We start from the raw sequence: 27,806 nt of genomic DNA on the forward strand, positions 1-27,806 counted from the left end.
AATATCACCCTTGAGGGAACATTCCTGTGTGAACATCTGAGCTTTCTCAGAACATTTTTTAAAGCTACCCTTTCATTCCCATTAACTAACAACTAAATATATTACATGTGAATATTTTAAAAAAGATTTTTTTCTCACCTCGATTTGTACATTTTAATTCTTCTGCTACTTCGTCTGAGCCAAAGAAACATTGAGGAACACCATCACATATCTTGGATAACTCAAAGAGTTGTAGGACATCGGTTGACTCGTTCACCTGACACCCAAAGAAACCATCTTCTAAGTTTAGAACGAAAATTTCTCGTTGTAGGTATGGACTTGGATACTTTGGCCTGTATTGAGCACTCACCTGGAATTACAATAAAAAGTAATAATTAAAATTAACAAATAACTTTATGAATTGCACTAATGTTTTATCATTCAGTTTTATATAATAAACGACAGTCCCAATATTTTTTATTGAAAAAAAGCCAGAAGTATTGAGATTAACTTAACATTTTCATAAGCATTATCATTGCTCTGTGTACCCATCATTTCATGTGTTTTGCATAAGAGCGTGACAAGTTAATTGTTGCATAGAGTTCCTGCGTGCCTATTTGGTTGGATGGTTTTAGGCGCATCAGCAACTTCAGCCATATTGCGCAGTATATGTCTGTAAACTGGGTGTGTTCTGTGGTCTATTTGCTGTTTTCTGGACGAAAAACTAGATTTTCCGGGAGAAAAAAAACCGTGATACCTTCGCCTGAGACCGACTAACTCAGCTATGTTGTGAAAAATACTCATAAAAATTCCATGTGTCATTGACAAGATTAGAACTCTTTTCCACCCTGTGGGGTGAGGAGGAGGATGATTATACCAACTGTGCTACCCACGAGGCCGGTACCTATTTCTTCTAGTAGTTAACATTATTGTCATTGCGATTTTGCTTTAACAAAAGCTTCAAGCTATTTAAAGTTCCTACACCCTTTGGCATCTTTCATATTGAGCAATCAAGTCACAACTTGGTCGTCACCTTCTGTGCTCGGCTGCCTGTCCGCTCACTGATAAAAGGACTTTAATCCCAGAAACGGTGCCATCTGGGTGTTGGCATTTAACTGAGATTAAGTAACAAGGTACTTCTCTATTTTCACGCAACTCGTGAAGGATTCACGACATATTGTATAATGATTCCTTTTTATGTAAACTTTGTTTTCTTTTATATGGCTACATATCTGTCTGATGCAATGCACTCACCTCTACGTTATTATGGTCATTTAAGATTATCTATCCCCCAGGCATTAAAATATTATTGCTAGCCATTTGATGCTATTACTAATAAAACTCTGACCAAATAAAAACGAAAATATTTGAACACAATCTATTTAAAATTTGACTTCACCAATTTAAAAGAGTGAAAGTCAAATTGCTGTCAAAAATGGATCATCGACCATTGATGATCTTTTGATAATAAACATATGAAAAGATGCTATTCCTTGCAATGAGACCACATTAATTCCCAACTTTTTAGGAAACTAGGTTTACTTCCATAAATGGCGCATCTTCTGAAACTCTAAAAGTGTTTTGCAACTGGAATTCATAACAGGTTTAAAGCATCTTGACCTATTTTCTTTAAATTTTATTTTTATTTCACCCTATTTACTTACTGGTTAACATCAAGCACCCACGTTCAAGGAAAGGCTTATTCCTTTAAAATTACTATGACCTAAGATTGTCGAAATTAAAACTCGATACCACCTTCATTTCCTTAATTCGTGGATAGGTCGTGTAATCAATACGTGAAACTCGTTAAATTTATTTATCCTAAAAGATTGATTGCAGATTGCATCAATTCTCATATGTGGTACAACAGTGTTCAATTTTGTAAATCATTAATTAATTACTTCTTTGATTAAGAGCAATTGAAAATGAAAAATTAAAAACAAAATCATAACCGCATCATAAATTTGAAAATAAGCACCAGTATTGACATTATTGAAATCACGCTTTAATTGTAGCAGTGATAATAGTTATTGAATTATTTAAAAATAATTCATCGCTTTTGGGAATTTATCTCTACACATATCTAATTAAAGGAGCAGATGGAAATAAGTAAACTTCGAAAATGTTTATTTTTTCCTTAAGTAGAGAGAGATTTGGTAATAGAAGAAGCCGGTTGCTTCTATCATTCATTACTAAGGTTGCACTGCCATGATCATGATCACCTTCAGACCATCATCGCTGTGTACTCTCCCATCTTGAGACGCTCCAGTTCCATGGGAAAGGCTGCTGACCTTCAAATCTACTTCAAGTGGAAGTGCAAGAACCCGGGGTAAGTGGTGCCTGAAAGTGTTCCCCTCAAGCGTTATATGGTATGTTGTGTTTTATGGGCGACTGGCTAGGCAACAATGTTCGTGCGTGACAACCCTCCACAGGTGAAAGTAGCGGAGATCCACACGAGAGTGTCACAAGACGGGGGTGGAATGGTGAATAGCACACAAAAGATAAGCTGGTTATTTATGAAAACGATGCACATACGTGGTCAACCATGAAACGAGATTCCATCGAGTCAATACATTTATAGGAACGGAGCTGTAAAAGCTTAAGATGTGGAAAAAGAGGATGCTGAGTGCGAAGCATCCTAAACAAAGGATAGAATGCAGGTGAACAAACTGCCTTCCTTACCACCTATCCCACCCCCAATCTAGAACCCCTTCCCTGCCGGATATAATCGGATAGGAAGCTGAAGAACATGCGAACCAAGACATTCACCTTAATCGCATATACTTTAGAGGAACAAATCGTTCATCACATAAAATTTCATCATAAGCCACTTTACGACTGTAATTATTATTTATGGAATGGGGCTGTCTTTCTGTTCGTGTGCTCGCTGTGTCATTACCTCTATACACGTCAAAGTCTAGACTTCTCGTGGAGAGAGAGAGAGAGAGAGAGAGAGAGAGAGAGAGAGAGAGAGAGAGTATATCACTACAATAAGGCATCTCTAATCCGAATTCCCATAATTCGATGTTTTTTGGTTCTTTCTGACTTCATAATGTCATCGAATAGTACACATTTAAAAATTATTCCTAGATTTTATCTTATTTATGCTTATACATACAATTGTTATAATCACAGTCCTTCCAAATCGGGTAGCCCTCATGGGTAATACAGTTGGTAGAATCGCTGTCCTCCACACACCGGATGGAAAATACCTGAGTTTGAGTCCCGTCGATGACGTGAGTAATTTTTATGGTCCTTTTTCACAACGTAGCTGAGTTAGTTGGTGTCAGGCGAGTGTAGCATGGTTTTTTCTCCCGGAACTCGAGCTTTTCTTCCAGCAAACAGAAAATCAATCACAGAACACACGCAATTTACAGACAATATACACGGAGCAATATGGCCTTAGTTGCTGATGCTCTCTACTGCTACAACAACCATATAAGGCAGAAATGAGTTCTAATTCTGTCAATGATGCCCTCTTTGGTAGCACAGTAGGTAGAATCGCAATTCTCCCACACTCGGTGGAAAAGACTTCAGTTCGAATCCCGTCAATGATGCAAGGAATTTTTATGGGTCTTTTTTCACAAGGTGGCTGAATTAGTCGGTCTCAGGCGAGTATGGTATGGTTTTTTCTCCCAGAAACTCGGGTTTTTCGTCCATCAAACACCGACCGCAATTACAGACATAGCCTTAGCTGCTTTGGCACTTAGCGCGACTGAAAAGTGATGAAACAAGAATTCTAGAAAAAAAAAGCAAAAGAAAACATTCAGAAGAAAGGTTTTATTATGAAAATTATTGAAAATTGCCCCCGTGGGATCCTATACATTTGTAATACAATTCTTTTAATGGTTAAAAGAATTATTGGAATTCTGTCAAAGTTAGAACATGCGAATTAGACAATTTCCTTGAAATGGTCGGTCACATTCTTTTTGGATGGTATGAAATCGTTTTCTTCTCATCTTCATTTTTAATTACGGAAAGAGGGAGAGAAGTTTTGGAGGAATTTAAAGAATGTTTTCAACTATCTGAAGAAAGGCGTAACCAGTGAGCAGAATTCTTTTAGAACTTTTGTCTCATTACTTTTCACATGCACTGTAGGTATCATTTCGGTAGTTTTTTTTATGTGTAAATATTGTTTGCTTTATAATTTGTGCTACTTTATGTTAGACAGATCTACCTATATGACATCACTTGTCAAGCATGAAGTCAGTGGGACAACAATATATCATACTTTATATACAGGTCTGTTTGATTGCCAAGTCAACCTCATCGCATAATTTAAATTTCAATCTGTATATTCCAGACTGAGATTTTATAGATCCGGTTTTCATCGGTGAGTTGCTCTACAACTAGATGGAAGGTGCATCGTAATAAAGAATTTCGGATAACTGCATACTCGAAATGTATTAAATATACATTTCTATAGTAGATACCAGACTCCATTCGCACTGCCATTTTTCTTTTTATTTTTCAAATCTTTCTAGTTGTCCTCTTGTGAACATGAAAGATTTAATTTTATTTTGAAACATTACTCAAGATTTATTTTGTGCATTTTGATTTTATCTATTTCACAGATGTTTCTCACTGACGAAGTATAATTAAATGAGACATTATTCACAGGAATTGAATTCGGAAATTTTACGAATCGGAACGCTCGATAATAAAATCTTATTTTTTAAATAATCAAGTATGCACATGGCATTACCGATGCATTGAATGAACCGGAACAGCAGTGGGGTACCTCCGGTTTATTCCGATCTTTAGTTATTCAAAATTAGTGCCCATACAGATAGAGCATGACATGATACATGAGTATAGCTTATCTTGTTTGGAAATTGCGCATGTTTTATAGACGGGTTGACTCTTTTCGGGATGAAAATCCTTGCGTCTCGCTCCAGAGACGATCTAATTCAGCCACTGCTTGAAAAAAACACATAAAATACATCCCACCTCGACGGAAATCGAAGCCATGTCAATGGCGGAACTGACGTGCTGCCAGGTGCACCGTCGCTAAGAGTCCAGAATGGCCAAAAATCCCCTGAATTGTTTGTTTAGAATAGTTGTTTAAAAGGTTGCTAAAGAGCAATGGTTGTTTATAGACTTTTTCGACACCGTGACTATGATTTTATCCCACAGTCTCGAATTTTTCATCCAGTAATGGGAAGACCGTCTGTGAATCTCCAGAGTGGAGTGCGATTTGTCGGTTTCGCCACTGACCTACACCTTTCCCAAATAGTTTGGAAAAACAAATCATTATCGCATATTGATAACCTGTCAAGGCTTCTACAGGTAGCATGACTATGATCGCTGTGTTTTGCTTCAGGGTAACTGGGCTATAACCCAAGGAGACATATTTCATTATTCATTAGCAGTATTCATACCGAAGATTGGATCAGCATGCTAGCACTGGAGTGCTACCCTGCGATTAGCACAGTTATAATTACCGTCCGTCTCACCCCTGATGGAAAAGGACTGAGTTCGAATCACGAGTGATTTTTACGGGCTTTACGTGGCTAATGTAGCTGGTCTCAGGCGAGGAGTGCATTTCTTTTTTTTTTTTTTCGGAAAGTTGACTGACTTTATCATCCAGCAAAGAACAAACCGATTAAATAATGCGCGCAGTTTCAGACACAATGTATTGACTACTCACGGCCTAGTTGCTTTAGAGCTTAACACACACATATACGATCCTTCCACCCTGTGTGGAAAAGGCCTGAGTTAAATCCCTTCAAAGAAGGAGGAATTTTTATGGAGTTTCTTCACAATCGAATTTTTCATCGATAAAACAGGAGAATCCTCCATTTCATACACGTTGTTTACAGCTATAATTCACTGACGCCTCACAACCAAACCTTAGAAAGGTTGGAGCAAAAACAAAAACAAAAACAAACAAGCTGGAGTAGAAAGGGATACGGTTTTTTTTTTTTTTTACCGTAAAAATAAATGATAGATATTAAAGCAAAGAATTGTTATCAAATTCGTGAAGTTGGGAAAATCATTTAGCAAGTGTGATAACTCAGATGCTAAATAAAGTTTATAGGATGAGGTTACGCATAAAGCAGGTTTTTAATGGATTAACAGGTTTTATTGAAGACAAAAAAAAAGTCTCCAATGAAAAAGTACGAAGAAAACAACTCGTTTAAAGCCTTGGCTATAGATTAATCTCCACGAATCTAATTCAAAATCGAAAATAGAGGAGAATAAATTTTCACAATATTTATTGAAAATAAAACAAAGACAAATGCTTTCACCATTATTTAAAATATATTTTCTATTTTTAAAATGCAATTCAGTTAGCCTGTCCTCATTGGTATAATCAGGATCTTCTCCACACCAGGCTGAAAAAATCTGAGTTCGAATCCCGTCAATGACGTAGGGAATTTTTATGGGTTTTTTTTCCAAAACGTGGCTAAATTAGATGGTCTCAGGGGACGGTAGCATAGTTTTTCTCCTGGGAACTCGGGTTTTTCATACAGCAAACAACAAATCGACCACAAGCACATGCAATTTATATATTATATATGCCGCAATATCGCCTAAGTTGTTGATGCGCCTAAAACCTTACAACAACAACCAACCAACCGGTTAGTCTTGTTTCCTCTTGAATCCTTAAAACATTTTTTTTAATCTACAGTCCGTTGAAACAGAATAATCATTGTCCTGTAAAGAAGTTACAAAATATGTAAAAGTAGTGAAAAATAGTTAGTTTTATAATAAACGTCGTTGAGGGCTAGCTATATCTCATTACTACAAACCTACAAACTTATGCTTTAGCATCTCTTATCACACCAGTTCGACACAGCACAAAAAGCTGCCGTAGGGCACATTCCAACATGCTGAGGCAAGCAAAACAGTAGCTCAGCAAGAATCGTACCAAGGGGAAGGCGTGAACGGGAAACTGCCAAAGAGAAAGTTAGAAGAGAACAACACTGTGAATATGAATGACAGTTTACGATAGTTACATCGGCTTCACTCGGTTTTTGTAAGTAGAAAACATAGGAGGTATATAAAAAAAAAGTATTGGTTACTGGTTCTTTTTCCTCTTTCTGTTGCCACTAGTTGATTTGACTTTGCGTCTCATCCGCTTGTCACTTCATGTTTTCCAGTATTGGATCAAACGGCCGCTTCGCATTTTTGAAGCAGCTGGATGATCGTTGTCAAAACAACATTCAGCTACGTTTAAAGGATGTTCTTAATTGGAGACCACCCTTTCTTTTCTGAACTCATCAACAACACTCTCTAATGAGAGTAACTAGCAAAATGAAAACTTGAAATTAAAGGATGTACTGTATATTGCAATACGTGCAATGCTAATGTTTGTTGTTGAGTTTTAGGCTCAGCAGCGACTTAGGCTTTTTTCGGAGTATATAATATTGTATGTCTCTAAATTGTGCGTTTTGTGGTTGATTTGAGTGTTCTAGGTTGATTACCAACTGTGCTACCCAAGAGGTACATACAATGCTAATGAAAAATTCAGGCTCATGGAAAGTTATTGGATTCAGACAATGTGAACTTGAATATGATTTTGTTTATGAAATTGATTTTTATAACTATGGTAAAATTCAAAGAATACTGGAGTGGCAGTAATCCATCATTTTCTTATGACTATCCATAATAGTCTGAAAATGTTAGTTCAACTTTCGAAACCATTTTTATTATTTTATTTGTTGACGAACCAAAAGATTCATGGCCATTACTTTTTGGGGATTTCTATCTTACTATTTTTTGTCTTTCTTACTCTTCGCATACCAGCGTAGATCAGTAGGCAAATATCACAAAATAAAAAATGGCATTATTATAATAATAAATTTTTATTAATAGGAATTCTATTCCTCAATGTCCTGCTATGATGAATTTACATTTACTTTAATTGGAAAACCCTTGAGATATTAAAATATCTTGAATGATTGATGGTATATCTTCCAGTACTTCCTTTCTTTCCTTAAACTCTATAAGTGGGAATTATCGGTTGTTCTCCATCTCCAAACTGCGGACGTCATAAAAAATCATCCTCAGTTACTAAGCGATACTAATGGATGAAAATGTCAGAAAAAATATAGACAATAGAGCAAATTATATTCGTAGCTAGACTTCATTGCTCGTTTACAGATGACAATTTTAGACCCTGTTTGTTTGTAAATTACCCTGTATTAAGGCAGAATACCAATTTTATGTTGACAGATTGATAACTTTTTTATCGCGATTAGTACAAAATATAGTAAAAAAGAATATAAAAAATTAAGAAAAATGATCTTCCAGGTGTGGAAACTGAATGATTGATGAATAGTAGAAAAGAAAGCTGTTTACTTCGAAGCAGGGGCGTATTCAGGGGTGGGAAGAGAGGGCATATGCCCCCCTTAACCAAAAATTTGAAATTAAAGAAACAGAACGCAGGAGGCGTTCTAAAAAAACCCAAAAGCCTGTTCACCATTCCCTCCCCCTTACGATGTTACCTGGACCTGGTGTCCCCCCCTTAAGATGATACCTGGATACCACTGCTTTGAAGACATTTACTGTACTTTATCCAAAAAGATCGATAACAAAAAAGGAAAACCGACTGCATGATTGGAAATGTATTTACAATAGATTTGCATAGTTACTGGATCATAAAATCTTTAAATCTCCTTCCTCGTTACTTTTGCTTCGTCATTAAAGTATCGGTTGGGGGTGACCCATAGTCTGTCCAGTTGCAAAAATATCTTGATACAATTCTGAGCTAAGCATCTCGGCACATTAAACCATATTAAAGGAATAAAGAATAAAGAGAAAAAAAATGGAACAGTAATCATTATGTCACTATGCAACGGATATAAAGAAGTGAAAGCTTAGGGGCAAAACTCTCCTTCCTACCATACTTATATCCATAGACGAATACAGACACGTAGCTATTTACTATAGTTTTTTGCTATTGTTGAGTAGCTGAAAAATGAATGCCCCAACATGGCCACTGAGACTCCCTACAGTACGTTCTATTACTATAATCACAAAAGGATGACAACCACAAAATGCGGTTTTAAATCTATGCCGCTGCTTACTTTCATCCCTCTTCAGTATTTTTTTTTTACTCAATAATTTTTTATTCAACTTGAATTAGCAGGTGTTGTGTCGTAACAACTGATTTTCTCCTTGCAGTTACGACGCCACCTATCATTTAAGTGAATCATTAATCACATTAATCTCGTTTTTTAGTGCTGTATTTTGTGTATGAGTTTGGTTAATGTACGCTACCGTTGTGGTTTAATAACCGCAAGATTAGAATTTTCCAGCCATAGAATTGGATAATTTTTATCTAATTGATACGTAATTTTAGTGTGTGTTACTTATTTTCTTCCATTAGGTAAGTAAAAAATGTTGTCTTTGAACGATTAAGCCTAACTGGTTCTAAAAATATTTCGCTTTTTTCTCTTATCGTTTGGCATTATTGTAGTGATTGCTTAAAGGGAGTTTCGTAAAATGGCATCAACTGTTATTTTACCTCGTATTAATGTTTTTACTTTCGTTATTTGGAACAGAACGGTAAGTTGTATAAATAAAAACAAACCAGTTTTGACTTAATAAGTTATGAAATATAATATTATAATAAGATATATTGCCTTTATATAATTATAATTATTAAAATCATATGTACTTGAAATTTCGTATAGTTTCGAATCTGCCAAAACTTATTAAGTCAAGACTGGTTTATTTTTTACTTAGGATGACTTTCTTTTTGTACGGAACTAGTTGTGAAATAATAACTAAAAGTTGACCTTTAAAAAAATAATAATAAAGCATGAAAATAAGAAATCAAATATCAATGAAGTTTTGGTGGATTGGCAACCTAGTTCGCTATAGCAGTCATAATGTTTTGTAACTTTTGTTTTTTTAAATATTTTACTTAGAGCTACACTGTATTTTAGTTTTGTTGTATTGTGTAATAGTTAATATTGCAATATCCTTTTTTTATTTCAATCTTTTCCTTTTTCATTCTGTCCATTAGGATAACGTCGTAGTGTACAGACTAATCTTAAAAAAAAAAATAAAAAAAAAATAAAAGCCCAAAATTAGGGAATCAAATTATTTTTTATTTTTTTATTTTGAGACAGTAGCCTTCACTTTTAGAATGAGCAGTCATCCTAACTTATTGGTTATTTATTTTCCTTTTTTATTTTTAAATATTTTAAGTATTATTATTTTAAATATTGTATCTGTGACTGCAACTGTAATTTATACTTTAAATCGAACTATAACGGTGCTTTTCAGTTTCACCATATAAGTTCAGCACTCAACAAAATCTTATTTGTTGTTTATTTTTCTAAATTTTATATTTATTAAACTGTAGATATGCATTCAGTGATTACTGAATTATGACCACCCCACCCGCAATGCACTATGTCTTGTAGCTAGCTCTCCATATAAAAAGCCAAACAGCTTCATACGCTAGAATAGTGGTAATTTGCATCTGATCGTGCAAGTCAAAGTGATAAAGTAGCAATTATGGAACGTGATAAAGATACCACAGAGTTTCAAAAGGGCATGATTGTGGGAGCTCGTGCATTGGGGCGTCCATCTCAGAAATGGTACGTCTTGTCAGTTGCTCATGGTCCAGTGTGGTTAAGGTGTACAGAGAATGAATGGTTATGAATGGGTCAAACCACCTCCCACCGATAGAACTGTAAAGGATTACGCAAGGTGGACGTCCGACCCCTCCACCCTTAGTGCCAATTCAACTTCTTCAGGAAATACTTTCGGAACTTTTTCATCTTCCAGTTGTTCCTTGTCGAAATCTCTAACTTTGTCTTCATACAATTCTGTGTAAAATGTGTAAAATATTTGAATTCTTTTTGGCTGTTTTATCTCTGTCGTTGTTGTTGTCCCAAAAAGGGTTTTGGGAGCATCAGCGACTGAGGCCGTATGTATACTGTCTGTAAGTTGCATGTGTTTTGTTGTCGATTTTTTGATTGCTGGACGAAAAACTCGAGTTTTCGGGAGAAAAATCATGCTACCCTCGCTTGAGATCAACGAACTCAGTCACGTTGTGAAAAAGGCCCATAATAATTCTTCAAGTCATTGGCATGACTTGAATTCAGGCCTCTTCCAAACGGATGCGTTGCACCCTGGAAGAATTGAAAACATTTCTTCCAGAGTACAACTTATCCGTTTCCAACATTACTCCCAGCACTCTGTTGAATTTTCCTGTGCTCAGTATATTGTGATCAAATGGTGATAATTTTCAATATATTTTTTAGAAAATTAAATAACGTCAGAGAATAAATATTATTACGTACAAATTTCATATCCCATGCTTTATTTTACGCGAAATTATTCGCATTTTCGTGGTTTTCACTTAACATGATCGCCCTGGCCCGCTTAAACAGGGCATTCTCAAGCGGGAATATACGTTATAAGGGTTATAAATCCTTCATTGAGCATACCACTGTAATATATGTATATTTGGCATAATCAGCCTACACATGTGCTAATATTTCACCCCAGTGGAAATTTTCTAGACACGACATTGATTACAAGAACGATTTACATCATTACAAAAATGATCATTTTTGTATTCCATTTGCTGAAGAACGGTTTTTTATGAACCCTAAAAGCACTGGCGTATTTAAAAATTAACGAAATCAAAATTAGGAACCTTCCAGTAACTATGCAACCTCGAGTATCAGACGGGATTAAGGGATGCAGGAATTACTAGCAGTCTTCGCTCGACTGAAGGGTCAGGTACAGGAAGAGGAGGGTAATAATCCACGTCTAGACTCACCTCTATAATTGGCGTTCTTACAGAATCACACGCTATGAGAATCACAGACGTGAAAGAAATAGTGTTCCAACTCACGGAATACAAATTTAATACCTCTTCTTCTTTCTTCCTCTTTTTTTTTTTTTTTTTTTTAACCGCATTGATTCTTCCTTGGATATCTTTCGAGTTTGGTAATCTCATGAAAAATATACGAGGGGGAGACTTCTGCTATCGGTGGTATATGTGACCAGTTCTCACTGTCTTGTCTTGGTAGTGTTTAAAGGAAGCTTTTAGTGACCTTTGTACAGTTACCTACTTGGATAGGATTAGTGTCGAGTTGAAGTTTTTGTTCGGACATACAAGTCGAACTGAAACAGGTCCTAATTATGTGGATAACAGGGCCGCCACCTACCGATGAACACTCTGACTGTCGTAGCTCGTTAATAAATCTTTTTAAGCTTCCAATGGGTGGATTCCATGACTCAAATGCTGTTTGTCTTAACAAGAGGACTGGAATGTTCCCCATATTTGTCTCGCCGTTCATTAAAAAGATTAGTTGCCTTGCTTCACAAACATTGCAAATTTAGTTAAACATAAAACAAAATGGATAATTATAATTCCATCAGCATAACGGAACTGGTTGAAGCTACCGATTGGTATGTCTGCACATGCAGATGGTATGTTTCATGAATTCCAGAATAACCAAATAAAATAAAAAAGTTCTGCACATATTAAATCTGCAAAGTACAGTATAACATTTGAATTGGAATTCTAAAAACCATTGATTGCGTCCTGCGTGACTTCAGTCCATGCACACGTAGATGGAAAAAAAGACATCCAAAGATGTATTCACTTGTCAGATTCATGGAAAGGATTATTCGACAGAAACTTGAGTCGGTTGGACTGTTAATTCTAGAAAAATATAACCGCAGTGTTTTGAAGTTCCAAGCTAATGCAGTGTTTGAGGGAATCATTGCAAAAATTAACATCGCAATAAAAACAGAATTCTTCCTCTTTCGATAACATAAGTTTAATGGACACTTAAATATCCTTTGTAGTTTATGCACGGTCGATTCATTATAAATTTTGTCACGATCCTGGATCACTTGGGTTGAGAACTGCAGAGCATTTGAAAAGGGCTTTGACTGTCAAAGATTGCCACGAGATATAAAGAAGTATTTAAAACATCCCTTATAGCCAGATGGCAGTTTCACCTTTCCATATAGGGTATTAGTTAGACGGCAAGAATTTCATTATGAATGTTTTGCTCGATTGAAGGCCGAAAAACTCCGAACATTAGAAATTCATTGGTGTTGAATTAATCCAAATTCTTCGAAGCAAACGTGGAAGAAGAGATAATTTATAGAGCCTAAATAAAAGGCCACCATTATTTGTATAGACTGTTTTAGTGTAGCGTCACAAACCGGCTCTGCCTCTTTCTTGCTCGTGGTTCCTAGCCGGTAGGTGCGTAATAAGGCAGGCGAACGTTCCACGAGGAGCTTGTATTAAATACGAAGATCACGAGATTGCCCTGGCGTCATAAAAAGAGGATATGATGAACTTAGCGAGATAAAAAAAAAATAATAAAATAAATAGAAAGAAAAGTGCTGGCTAAAGTACTCATAAACTGCAGGTGCAAGGATGAGCAGCCTTGGCCAAGGAGTGGAGGATCGAGGAAGGGGGGAATCAGTCTGCACTGGGTGGTAGTGGTTACTTTTGTCACGTAACGCGGGTCTGGATTCACATCGAGAAGATTGATGCGTTAACCTTTTTGCCTGTTTCGAAGAGAGTTCAATGCCGTTTCGTGCAATCGTTTTATGTTATAAAGTGAAAGTCTCGGTAATTGTCATAACTGACAGATGTCGCGCACTTAATCATGTCATGGTAATCTTCGACCTATTAATCCCACTAATTCACGGTACTGAGTACGATGGGGTTTCAATTTAGGAATTGAGTTTTAGTCTGTTATTTTTATAATATGCATAAAAATATTACTAAGCTTTCGGCGTTTATTTAGCATTCTGGTTTTTCCGCTGGTGAGTTGGCTAATAAGCATAGGCTCTGGAAGTGAATACACTTGTGGGCACGCCCTCGTGGGTAGCACAGTTGGTATTATCACTGTTGTCCCCACACCGGGTGGAAAAGACCTAGTATTCCGGCTTAGTATCTCGTTCGAATCCTGTCAATGATGCAAAAATTTTTATGGGACTTTTTCATAACGTGGCTGAGTTAGTCTCTCTTAGGCGAGGGTAGCATGGTGTTTTTCTCCCGGAAACTCGGATTTTTCGTCCAGCAAAGTGCAAATCGAACACGGAAACCACGTAATTTACATAATATACAGCGTAATATGACCTAAGTTGCTGATGCGTTTAAAACCCTGCAACAACAACTTGTGGGCACAAGTTAAAGTACAGTGATGCAGTCAGTGTATGTTATGACGCTATAGTACCATGTGTGGAACCATATCATTTCTAAAATAGGTAGATTAACTTATATGGGCCTGAAAATTCAGCTCCAGATTCACATTATAAGTCCGTCCTTGGGATCGAGTACTGGTTCTTGCGATGACTTAACAGAGTTGCTGGCCACCCTTTTACTATCTCAAGGGCCATTCTCTACTCAAACCTTAACATCACACCCTGGATGCAGCGGACAATTAACAGGAACATACACACTCTCGCACAAATGCTCACAGGCAGAGTAGATGTTCCAGTCCTGGATAATATTCTAGTTAAACCGCGTGCCACTGCTAGACGTTGCGGAGAACTAAATAATCCACTGCGTTCAGTCCTGAACAATCTTAGTAGCCTGCAAAGATTCTTCCCATCAAATGCAGCGAAAATATTTAACTCACTACACATAGATGCCGAAAAACTGTGTGAGGATGCAACATACCGGAAAGAGATCTTCCAGGATTCGTAAAGACTTACCGAAATATGAATCGGCTGCAAAGTACCAAAGAATTGTGAATAAAAGTGAAACTTTCTGCTTTAAGAACAATAATAATTTGTTGACTGTAAAAATATACTTTCTGTAACAGTTATGTTAATATGTAAGTTATAGATGGAATTATTAGTGAATTGTAAATATATGAGTTGTATAATGTATGTACAGAATCATTAATGTGTAAATACCGTATATATTAAACATAAAATGTGTATATAATATTTCGGGACGAGACTACGTGTTCAGTATATGTAACCCACTGCACGTAGTATCTCGTATCCTGATATGTACTTAGCACCCTCCTGGCACTTTGCCGTCCCGGGGTGGTTTCCTTATTGAAATAAACAGATAATAATAATAATAATAATAATAATAAAAAAATGAGGATCCAGCAGAAGAGGAGGCCGTGGTTCATAAATGGGGCACGAGGACCCTGTTAGCCAATCAACGTTTACAACAGGTTCTCATGCTATTAATAACTCTGTAGTATTCCTGCCTAGTAGTATTCATTGTGCGGACGGACAAATATAAGAATCTCTGAATCCTAGCAAAATCGGCTTCGATTTTTATATTATATTGGTCTCACTTTGGATTATGAAGACCAGCCCACCGGGAAATCTCTTGGTAGTCCAGTCCGCCACTGGCGGTATTGGAGCCTGTTCTTCCAGATACAGTATACAATTTGTAACTCTATAAGGGAAATGGCTGTTCAATCGAAATTTCTCTCCATCGAGCAGTCCACACATTTAGTGGGATTCAGGTTAGGAGACTTTGGAGGTGGGGCGCATAATTGCCCATTAGAAAATACATGCATTGCACAAATGTCCTCCGTGGAAGCCTAATCGGCAGGATTCTTCGCTGTCTGCTTATTCATAGGTTTGGGCTTGATACTCGTGGAACACTGGAGAAATTTCTAAAGTCCTCTTCAATCGAGGATGTAGTTAGTCGATCTCAGGCGGACAGAGTAGAATTTGTTATGAGTTCTTCCGGAGTTTTTTCGGTCCGCACAACATTCAAATTGGCTCGAGAACAAAGTTCCCACAGATATAATACACACGGGCCACTGCAAGAGGGCAATGTCGCGGTCGTAGAGGGAGGCTGGGAAATGTTACCGCCAACCCTTCAATCCCTAGCTAACAAGCTGGACATACGATTATACTAAACCTTTTTAGAGAATATTGCTAAAAATAAATCATAAATTAAATAAATGGATATTTTACTATCTTGAAGATATAAAAAATACATATTTTACTATCCTAAAGATATATATTTTACTAACCTGAAGATATAAAATAAAATAAAGCTAAAAAACACTTTACATCAGACAGACCCACATACTGTTGTGTACAGTTCGTTCAGATTCGCCAAAGGCTTATGGTCAGTTCTTTCTTTCTTTCTTCCTTCCTTTCGGTGAGCGGTATCGTGCCATAATTAATGAGCATATTTATTACAGCGAACCTTTTTTACCCTCTCATTTAAAATTGAGCAAAACATGCACAGAAGGGCGGGTAGCACTTTTAAATTAAAATCCTTATCAAGATAGATCTTCCAGATTTACGAGGTCTTTCACCCCCTTTCTTTCGGAATTCTTATGGAAACAAGATTCATTCGAAAGATAGTTCCTCCTTTATGGCACGATTATTTTTGACTCTCCAAGTGTAACTTCAGTGCTTATGGTGATAAGTTCTTGCCTAAGTTATCGTTTAATTTCATCCTTCATGTTTAAATATTATTAATGCCGCCATGTTAAGTTATGTCTTTAAAAAATCACGAACTCCGAACCTTACAGGAAGGTATGTTGTGTCCAATTTGTGGCATTGGCTTATCGATAAGTACGCCAACTGTTGCTTCCGGTAGCTGTAATTGTGTCTGAATACAGATAATGCAATTATTTGCAGCTTCGAATCAGCGGGTATCTGACTATAGTAATGGGATTTCCTAACCAAAAAAAGTTATCACAAAGTGATCCTAGGTCAGAACTAGGTCTCATTACTGTCACGGAAAACAACTACAAGTTGTCTGACCGTGGTCTTGGCCGCAATCCTCAATATAAATTGTCTTCTCGACAGCCGATGAATTCAGAAGAATTTCCTGCAATGAAATAATGGAGATAAATCCGTAATAATAGTAATAATCATACGTATAATGGCCCTTTAATTTTCGAGATAGTATCATTTTTACTCTCAACCCGGCCTTTTTAACCCTTTCAAACCATACTTCACTACAGACAGAATTTCCTTAGAAGAAATTACTTTATAATCCAGGTAGCAATCAGCGGCGAAATTCTGTACTGGAATGGAAGAATAAATCAGAAAAATCCACGCGTTGCCGTTGAACGTTCCAAAACTTGATGATGGGATTCTTGGTTGACTCTTTGTTGTGGAGGAACAAATGCGTAATGGATAATTCCTTTGATATAATAAAAGGAGACTGAATAGTTTTCGAAGCAGTGTTACACCATTAATGAAGGGATTTGCAGAAAATAATTTCCCCAGTGTTTTCAGGGTATGGTAGAGACGCTGGAATGTGTGCATGAAGTCAAAAGGCGGATACCGTGAAGATTATCACTCTCACCTAAGGCTTGTGATAAAATCTGTTTACAGAAGTAAGGATCTCATATACAACCGAGCAAGCCTCAGTAAGGTTTCATGGTTCAATAGCACACAGAATATCCCATATAAATGACAACTTCGAATAAAAGAGGCACTAGAGAATGACATATCCAGTTAACGTTCTTTATTTTGTGCATGGTGTTGCCATCTGTCGACAGCATGAAAAATTATGGATGCGGATGCGGTGCAAGCAGTAAATGAACATGATGTTTAGCATAGAGGAGCGTGTGTTCGTGGTGGAATATTACCTCAAATAGCCGTATAAGACGTTTGAGAGTCATTTAAGTCGTTTGACAGAATCGTAGCAATCTGGAAGGATTGAAAACAACATATCCAACATCATCGAAAACACGGCAGTGTTTCGAACCCATTTCATCGTGTTGTTAAGTTGTGAACACAGTGGTGATCATTTTTGTGACAGATTAAGTAATGTCAGAGAATAAAGATTATTACTTGTGAATTTCATGTATCTAGCACTCTTTTACTGGAAATTATTGTTATTTTCTTAGGTTCTCATTTAAAACAACCACCTTTTATATATCACTCCCTTTCTTCCATAAGGTGATAAAATGTCGCTCACTGTGGGATTAGAATTAGAGCTTTCATTTATGCTATGTAAATATTGCCGGTTGTACTTGCTGGGACTCACCGAAGATTATTTATTTATTTATTTATTCAGTTAGAGATCACAATCTCACCCCTGGACAGACAGCCAAGTGCTAGTGGGGTTCATTAGGGTTCCTGTTCTTGGTATATGAAATGTTCAATATCAGCATGACAAATTGCCATAGAAAACTATTAGCACGGTGTTCCTGTATTAGGGTTATTGGTAAGTTCACAGTTTCCACTTGTTTATGATAAACGTAACATGAACTCCGCGTATAGTGTTATCGATGTTTTTTATAGAAACCAGACGATTTCAGTGGCGGCTTGCTGACTCTGTCGTTCGATTACTTCATGTACCGAATTCTACGCTGGTGGTGGTAACCATACGCTTCCAACAACTGAAGTCGAACAGGAACTGTATATTTAAATTTGTCAAGCCGCAAAATATTGTAGATGAAGAGTTGCCACCTTCATTATCATATCAAAAAAAAAAAAAAAAAAAAATCTTTGATGGGTCTGGAGACATAATAAAAACTCACCGACTGTTGCTCCGAGTTCCAGAGAACATCTTTCACTACAGGATTCCGGTCCGAAAATATTAATTATTGCTGTTGTCATTTTTGTCCGACACCCTGTTTGTCATCCGTAAGGAAGTTAACCTATACTTTTCGTTTCTTTTATTTTCTGTTTGAAGACATCAAGATTTTGTGTGTAGTAATCACTGTAATCAGATATACTTTCGACCAATCCTTTTAATTACCTTACACACCCCGAATTCTGAATAAAAAGACAAATTTCATGATCGAGAAACACATTTATTTTGACAACCTGTAGACATTTGCTAGTGAAAGGAGATGTTATGGAAATAATAAATGTTTCTTTTCTTTGTTATCAGTAAATGTGGATTAATTGCCTTTTCGGTGATGAACTGTTAAAATTTTTCATTGTTAGACGCGTTGGCCATATGCTTATAGCGTTAGTTTTCTTCGCCGTTTTCATCCATCTATTTGTCTCTCTGTCGATCCGCATATAATAACTCGACTCCTAGTGGGCAGCTTTTCATGAAGTTGTATATTTAACTCTTTTAGAAAGACATGTCGAACCACCCTAAATTTCATTAAAATCGGGCTTATAAAAATATAAATCAGCAATTATTATTATTATTTTTTATTTTTTTCATATATATCACATAGGCTATCCAGTATACTGCGCCTGAAGTACAAACCTTTGTACAGTACTGGATATTGTTTTCTGTAGTGCGCTGAGTGGAGAAATGAGTGGCAGTATGGTAAATGCGCAGAAAAGAAATGTTTTCCGTTTGCGCATGAGATGGTTGCTTTTTTCACGCGCTCTTTTTTGTTGTTATCAATTTACTGAATATATAAATCATGAATTATTACTATTTTCTTACTATTAATTACAGCAGAAACATGAATTACGTGTTATCGTTCAATTGTTATTGAATTCCAGGAAGAAATAAGTAAAGTACTGTATTACAAAACGTTGAGTGAATGTTACATTGTGAGGTACGTGCGTTGAAGTGAAATTGATAAAAGGATAATTTGTTTATTTTTCACTTCTGTTAATCCCAGAAAAAATGGGGGAAAAAAAATCAATTATTTTAAGAGAAAATACAAAAAATACGTTATAATACTGTACCTAAAAAAGGTATTATAACGTTGGGCACCGTTATGCAGTGTAGCATTATAACTTTTAAAAAACAACAGAATTTCCAGCATAGGATTCATTTTTTCTGAATCTTCACGTAACATAATCAGCAAATATCCATTTCGATTGTGCAGAAGCCATTTTGCCATTCACTTGCAATCAGCTGTGCATTTCCAGATGTGTTTGAAACAGTAGCCTCATTGGTATCTCCATGTACAAGTACATTTGTTGATCTGTCTGTACGCATATTTTGAAGGAATTTAGTATTGAGAGGTCTTAATTACTACAGTTTCTGCTAATTCTCTACGGACTCGTGCAGGGGCGTATTCAGGGGTGGGCAGAGGGGGAATATTCTCCCCATTAACCAAAAATTTGAAATTAAAGAAACAGAACGCAGGAGGTGTTCTAAGAAAAAACTCAAAAGCCTGGTCGCCATGTCCCTCCCCCCTTTGCGATGTTACCTGGACCTTGTTGCCATGCCCCTCTCCCTTAAGATGATACCTGGATACGCCACTGGACTGGTGTGAGTGAGGGTGGGAAAGTGTGTGTGGTGAATTTAGTTATTCATTTGAAGTTGAAAGTCCTCAAATATATCAATCCGTTTGTAGGAAATTATGCGTGCTATAGATAGTCATCATTAATATTTAACTTTTCCTGTTTACGAAAGAGCTCGTTGTACTTTATTCACTTATCACTACTTAAAGATTCTGGCAGCTTGGGTAGTTTGAGGAAAACTTGAGAATTGCTTTGTTGCAAACATTAGGGGATAAGCGAAAATGGCGAAATGTTTAGCTTCCTCCTCCGCCCACTGTGTGACCTTGCAGTTCATAGGCATATTTCTGAAATATTTCTCCGCACCCATCTTGGTGTTTAAAATATGTGCACGCTTCACGCCCTGTGTGACGCTTAAGATTCCATAATACCTTCTTCTCTTCAATGTGTATGCACTGCGTACATTTGGGGACTTCTTCAAGCAGGCAAACACTACTCCTTATTAGTCAGCATTCTTGTGTACGTTAAATATGAAAATGTGCAAGCATCTTATCTATTCGTGCGGAATCAAATTAAAATTCTAGACAAGGAAGTAAACCGTTATTGTAGGAAATGCAAAAAGAAAATTATCCTGTTACTCTCTAAAAATTTCTTTGATTTGCATATTAACACAGTCAGGTACACTCTTTAACTAAAATATTTCAAGCATCGAGTAATTAATTTTATATTGCGCTATAATTAATTACTATGTTGATAATAATGAATTATATTGCGTTAATATTGCAGTATACTTTCATTATTATCAGTTTAATCACTTAGGGCAGTTACAGTGCCGTATTAAGGTACGGGCTGACAGGGAATGCGTCCCGGACGCTATTCTTACAAGGGCGCCAGAAGCTGAAGATCAAGGGAAGGATTTTTTAAAAAACCTTACGCAGATTTCTAGGATATGCAAAGGGGCACCAAAATAATCTCTCTGCCTGGGTGCTGGAATACCTTAGTCCGACCCTGGGTAGTTAAATTCTTCCAGTGGTCGAGGGGAATCGAACCCCTCGACCACTGGGATAATTTCTAACGGTACAGACCGTGCACATTCTTGAGTGACTGTGATTCAAGCCGACTTGACTATTAAATACGGTAATGTTTTTGTATTCTCTTTATCTTTGTAAACTCTTTTGACCTTATGTGGTCCTGGAGTATAAACAGAAAAATTTATTTATGTAAAGTTCTCTTCATTTGAAGCTGTAGTTAACCGATATCAGGCGGAGGGTGTAGGGTTCTCCTCCGTGAGATATTCCGAGTTTTTCAGCCCGCACAACATAACTCATATTCGTCTGCTATGATTTGTTGAAATAAGAACAGTTTAAGAGTGTAGACTTGTATCGTGTTATTTCCTTCCGAATAGTACACAAGAGCAGCGTGAATTTTTGTGAAGGCTGTCTTTGTCAAGCAAAAATAAAAGAGAATAAAATGGGCGAAGAAAAACCTATATTGGACACGTGAGCAGTGAGTCAGTGATCAAATTTCCATATTTGGTGGTGACGGAATGTTGGACTAGGAGTAGAATACCTGAAGCCAGAATGTAGGTTGTAGTGGTTTGTGTGGCTTCTGATAAAGTTAATTGCATTGCCGTCATATATTCTCAATGCCAAGAAACACAAAAGACATTCTTGTAGAAAACTGCTTTACTACTGATAACCAGTGAAACTCATTTCCCAACGAGTTGGAGCATCATGCGATCCTGCAGTGACCTGATAGCGACAGAATTCAAATTATGGGAAAAAAGGTGGACATAGTCTGGACTTAAATCCTCAAAAAAATTTATGGTCTAGATTAATGGCAAGTGCTGATAATAAGTTATGATTTCAAGTCATCACAAAAGAAGGAACATAAAATATTGGTTTAATGTTTTATACTCTGTCCAAGTATGGAGACCACATCTAAAAGAGACATCGAGCTTCTTGAAAGGGTCCAATGACAGGCAACCCACTTGGTGAGATCTGTGAAAGTATCGAATATGTGGGCTATAGAACTTGGCAACTAGGCATCTTAGATGAAATCTGATTTAGGTTTAGGATGCTGTGAGAGGAAGAGTAAAAATGATTGAAGGCAAAATTTTCATTATTATAAATTATTCCAGAATTAGGGGTTATAAATTCAGATTACAGGGAAAGACATTTAGACTGAATTGTAAGAAGTTTTCTTTTAGGCCGTGAGTTGTTACTTACTGAAATAAGTAATTTCTGTGGTGGTCGAGGTTGATAGCTTTGGAAAATTTCAAAGGTCAGCTGGATAGTTACCTACATGAGGGGAAAACACACACCCGTTTATTTTCTTTTTATTATTTATTTGTACGTACTTTTATTATTATTTATTCATTTTCGGGGAAAATGCAGGAAAGCCTATGGCCGATACTTAAACTAATGCTATTACTAATGATTCAGATTTTTCCAGCAGTAATCAGGAATAAAGAATATACAAAGAATATTGATGTACTCAGGCGATGGTGCATAACATAAGTACACGTTCCTTGAGTGACCGGGGTTCGAGCCAGTGACTGCTAAATACGGTGCTGTTACTCTCTAAATTGTGAAAGGAGGGTTACCTGCCAAAAGCTAACAAAAAAACATCATTTTTTTTAAATATCGGAAAAACTCCTCTGACCGTGTGGTCATCACTGAGTATAAACAGAAAATTTATTGTTAGAAGGTTATGTAAATATGTAATAAGTGCCCGAATGCGAACGAGAAAATGCTGCTCCGTTCCTCCTCTGTAAATATATCTATTCATTTCGCCACCTCCTCACAATATGGAAATGGTTAATTTGTACTATTACTTTGTCGATCCATATTCGTAAACTACTTGGAGAAGAAAAAACAACAATGAATTTTTCAAGTGCCTGTACTTTTGGCCACCAGTGTATGATGTATGTGTGTGAATAGTTTTATATTAATGAAAGTTTCTCCATATCCGTGAGAAGGCAGCTTTCTACAATCAGCAAATTACCCTTGTCATTCTTAATCATCATAGTTTTACCGCGCGAGTGATTTCCTAGCCATTATAAAAGCCGAAAAAACGATGAATTCTTTTGATAATTATATTAAAAAAAGTCGATAAAAACCTTTTCTAAACAGTAATGAAACATTCTTTTAAGATAAGGAAATTCAAAGGCGCCTGAGAGACTGTGTGCAATTACCCGGAACAGAATTTGAATTTCAAAGTTAAAGCAAATCACACTCAATTAACTTTAGTAAAGAATTATCAGTGGAAAGTAAACAAATATTAACTATTGGTGAGGAGAGGAAGTCGAATTAGCGAAAGTCCTAACGAAAAAATCATCAGTTTCGCATGGTTATTGTGCAAGGTTGCAAGGTCTAATCAAAAATGTTCATCTCTAGTAATGCCTCAAGGGCATTCGCCCGTCTTCCACCAATCGGCATCCGATCAAACTGACCACAGTAACGCCTTTGAAATGTTAATTCAACCACTATGTCACAAGCATTAGTACGCATGCGTAGAAGGGAACAGTAACTTTATTTTGTTTTTTTAAACTGGCGATGAACCAAATACTGTCATTGTTGTAGGTATTACATGTATACATAAAATAAAAATAAAAAAATAATAATAATAAATAAATTATAAAAATAAATGTCAAGGTTTTCGCTTGGCAGCAACAGTTCGTTTAGTTATAGAACATGACGTCGATAAACAAAATAAATATATACAAACATTGATGGACAAAAGTTGAAGTGTAGTCGAGTTGCGCTTGCGCTTACTCTTTTGTTTGTTTAGTATTCGTGTGGAGGTAACTAAGTAAGTAACATGACCAGAATAAACCGCGTTTCTTCATGTATTCGCTTAGAAACTGAAACCCAAAGTTTTCCCAAAAATAAAAAAGAATTATACATCTCCTGCCCGAGATCTTCTTCGCCACGATGTAAAAGGGGTGAGGGCTTTTACGGCGCCGTGGTTTTTTGAGGTTTACCCCATGAGTAAAAACTCGAGTAACTCACTGGGAAACCCTACTTCCTTTGCTTGAGATTGGCTGACTAGAACTCTGATTACAAATACCTTTAGAAATTCCTTCAATCTGTAATTGGACGCGAACCCAGTCCTCTTTCATGAAGGACACTTGCTGTGGAAGAACAGTTCTGGTAACCACCTTGCTAGCACGGGAGCAACCTCTGTAAATCAAAGTGAAACTGTAGATCAAGTAACAGATGCAAACTGGCACATCACTTCGTTTTCATTTACAAACTTGGGGGTTTTAAATAGTGCTGTCGGGTTGTGCATAGATATCAAACAGTGATTACGAGTGATTCAGGGCCACAGCAAGTTAATCGCAGGACAGAGGACTAAGAATCCTAATTTTTCATTCAAATGCATTATGGCGGTGACAGTTCCATGATTCCCGATGGTGGTGACAGTTCTAGGAGACACGGCAAATATCTGATAGAATTTAATAAGTTGACTAAGAGTTACAACTCATCGATGGCTGATGTAATTGGCCCTAACTACCATTTCTCGCCTCGATTCTCTTCCAAGTTCACAGTTAGCTTGGAAAGGAACATCTCGCGCCGAATTGTATCATATGGTCTTCAGGAGAGAGAGAGAGAAAGAGGGGGGGGTCTAATTATCTGCCTCCATCTCTTCCTTGGTAGAGATGGAGTGTGTAATAGATCAGTGTGGTATCTGGTTCGTGTGTAATAGATCAATGTGGTATTCCTCATTGATCTCGTCTCTGATAACACTAAAAGAAAAGATTTCATGTTTTCGTGTTGTCGAAAAATCAATAAGTTTCAGTGGGTCTTTTACCGACTACGCGTATATTGCACATACGATTTTTAGTACAGTCATACTGGTATATTTAAAATAAAGCGTCTTTAAAGTATCAAAGAATAATCCTTCATTTTTCAATATTAATTCTAATATAAAGCTGAGCTAATTACTATATATAATTACTATATATAATTCGCTTTCTTTCAACCAATCTGCTTAGCATTAGTAGAGGTAGTAAGAAAGCAAGCTTATACAGCATCAGCCCAAAAAAAAAAAAAAAAAATCCCATTTCACCCATCCGTTCGCTCTAAACGTTTGTCCAGTTCTTCCTCGAATTTATTTAAGCTATCAACTTCCACAACGACAGATGGAAGTTTATTCCATCTGTTGTTGTGGAAGTTGATAACTTAAATAAATTCGTTGTATCCAGCAATCAACTACCTACTGGCTAAAGGCAAATTCCCGCACATCTATTCTGCAATTGTCTTTCCTCAATTTGAATTTATGCCCCCTCAAGTTCTTAATCTGAACAAGAGGAAGAATCCCATCAGTATTGAGCTTGCTCAAACTATCCAAGTCCTTATACACCTCAATCAGATCACCTCGCAGGTGCCTAGTCTCCAGAAGCTGCAATTTGCAGAACTTTCTTGGTAAGAAGATCCTTTGTTCTCCCCACCAATCTTGTTACCCTTCTCTGTACTCGTTCTAGCAACTCTACATCCTTCCTAAAATGATACCTCCAAACCTGTACACAGTACTCAAGGCGTGGCCCACCATTGCCTTATACAAAGCGATAATCACCTGCCCAACTTTTTCTTAATAGTAAGTTAAAGTCCATCGTGACAGTATAGTAGTTTCACCACTCATTTGGAGAGGGCTGGGTTCGATTTCCGTCTCTGACTGGAGGAATTTCTGAAGTTACCTTCAATTGCGGCTGTAGTTAGCCAATGTTAGGCGGAGGAGCAGGCTCCCCCCTTGAGTTATTGCCGGTTTTTCAGCCCACAGTATGCAAATCTGCCTGTGAACACACGCTTGTACAGATATAATAACAATGGCGCAATATGGTAGGTCGCTGACACTCCAAAAACTTAACACCAAATAAGTAAAAGATAGAATTAAAGCTAAATGCAACAGCAACAACATAGAGTCTTGCTAACTGAACAAAAAAATTAAAAATAATTTGTTTGGTAAAGCGCAGGTGGAGTGTAAAATGCTGCTTACATTAAAGTAGACATATTTCTGTATGTACTGATACGGAAATGTATTTTCGTGTTTGTATATTGACGATTCTGGTCATAGCGTACAAATAAGAATACAGAGCTTAGTTTAATATTCATTTTTAGACTATATAAGAAAATAAAAGCTTTTTATATAAATGTCCAGGTTTGCGGAATAAGGAGATATGTGATTGCAATCAAATATTTGCTCTTCAAGTGGGCTTCTTGCTGTTATGTAAATCCACCTGGAATTTTTGCATGCAGAACGTGAATTTAACTGCAGTTAGCGTATGGTCCAGGCGTAGAACTGGAGTTAAAGTCGACGTTGTTAAAACGGCTTATGAATTCCAAAACTGCTGCACTGCAAATAACATTAACAGCAAAAGGCAAATAAATGGGATACGCTCTACATTTAAATTAAACCATTATTAGCAGCGAAAAACTATCGGCTAACTTAAAACGGCACATGGTAAAGAAAAACTGGAAGCGATAGATGAAAGTGCACACATTCTTTGGAGTTTGGGTTTCTTTAGAAGTGTACAAGTGGCTAGAAGAGGTTTAACCACAGACATATGTCTGTTTAGTATTTAACGTTTCAAGAGTCAGATTTGTACAGCTTCTGAACCCAGACTGTTCCAAACTTGTGACAAATAGGAAACCACTCTGTTATCACGGAGGGCCCTGTTACCGAGCGATTTGAAATAAAGTTGGCTTTTGTAAGAATATGCTTTTTCATAAGGGTCGGGGTTGCCAGCTTTTCAGATTTGTAGGGAGGATATCTCCTAAATATAAACCATATTTTTGTCCTTTATAAGAGTATGGTTTTTTTAATAGTACCAGACATAATTATAAAGTAATGAGATTATTTAATAAATCTAGCCTTAATAAATTTAAGTATTTTAAAATAAACATTTAGAGATATTACAATTTTCCAACTATGCTACCATTGCTCAATTGCAATTTTGTAGCTTGGAATTCATTTCAAAGACTGCGTCATGTTTTTTTTTTTTTTTTTTTTTTTAATATTCTCAGTGGGCACAAACTTTTGACAATGGATTTGATTTGTGGATCCGAATGAGTTTTGGCCGTGTGGATGATCAAGCTGGTAACAGTTTTTTTTGTTGGAAACAGTTTTACAGAAATCGCATTGTGAGCCAGAGTATTGTCGTGAAGAAACCAACTACTCATTGATATAATAAACTTCTTTTTCCGACTCTCTCAAACGCTTCAGAATTTCTACATATAAGTTTGATTGCCTGTTTAACCTGCGGGGTGAATTTTTCATGAACCATTGATGCCAAAGAAATTGTGATTTTGACATGCGTGTTTTTTTGGATCTCCAAAATGTCGGAATTTTAAATTACAGACTGACGCTTTTCCAGGCAATACTGGGAACAACTTGCTTTATTACCGGTTACTATTTTTCTCAAATATGCATTATTTTTGTCCAGCTTATCTTGAAAGATCAGCACAAATGTCGAGTCTTCGCTGTTTCTATTCATCACCCAAAATGCGTGACACAGCCTTCGTAGAAACTCCTCTCACGTTCAGCCATCATTCTCAATTGTTTGTCTAAACGAACCAGATCTCTGACTTTCATCTTTTTCAGTGGTCCTGTGGGTGGTTGGGCAACTGCTTCGTGGATCATTTTCATTGACATCTTCGCTGCTTTATTTATACCTCTAGTAACCGTCAAAAACGTTTCCGCTTGGCATCATTTTATCTTTTTAAGGATTTTTTTTAACGTGTGAGATGTCTCACAGATTTATTTATTTA

At 36.7% G+C, this 27,806-nt stretch overlaps 1 protein-coding gene across 3 annotated transcripts in view; it reads right to left on the bottom strand.

Moving 5' to 3' along the window:
- Window positions 1-27,806, bottom strand: part of LOC150088897 (uncharacterized) — a 599,507-nt gene that overhangs the window by 511,841 nt on the left and 59,860 nt on the right. For all 3 annotated transcript variants that reach the window (XM_090369705.1, XM_090369706.1, XM_090369707.1), the window contains one exon: window positions 139-349. In XM_090369705.1, coding sequence (XP_090225831.1) covers window positions 139-349 — 211 coding nt within the window. The remainder of the gene's footprint in view (window positions 1-138; window positions 350-27,806) is intronic.

Source organism: Mastigoproctus giganteus, chromosome 3 (genome assembly GCF_048544385.1).
Source record: "Mastigoproctus giganteus isolate SK-2022 chromosome 3, ASM4854438v1, whole genome shotgun sequence".
Taxonomy (NCBI): Eukaryota; Metazoa; Arthropoda; class Arachnida; order Uropygi; family Thelyphonidae; genus Mastigoproctus; species Mastigoproctus giganteus.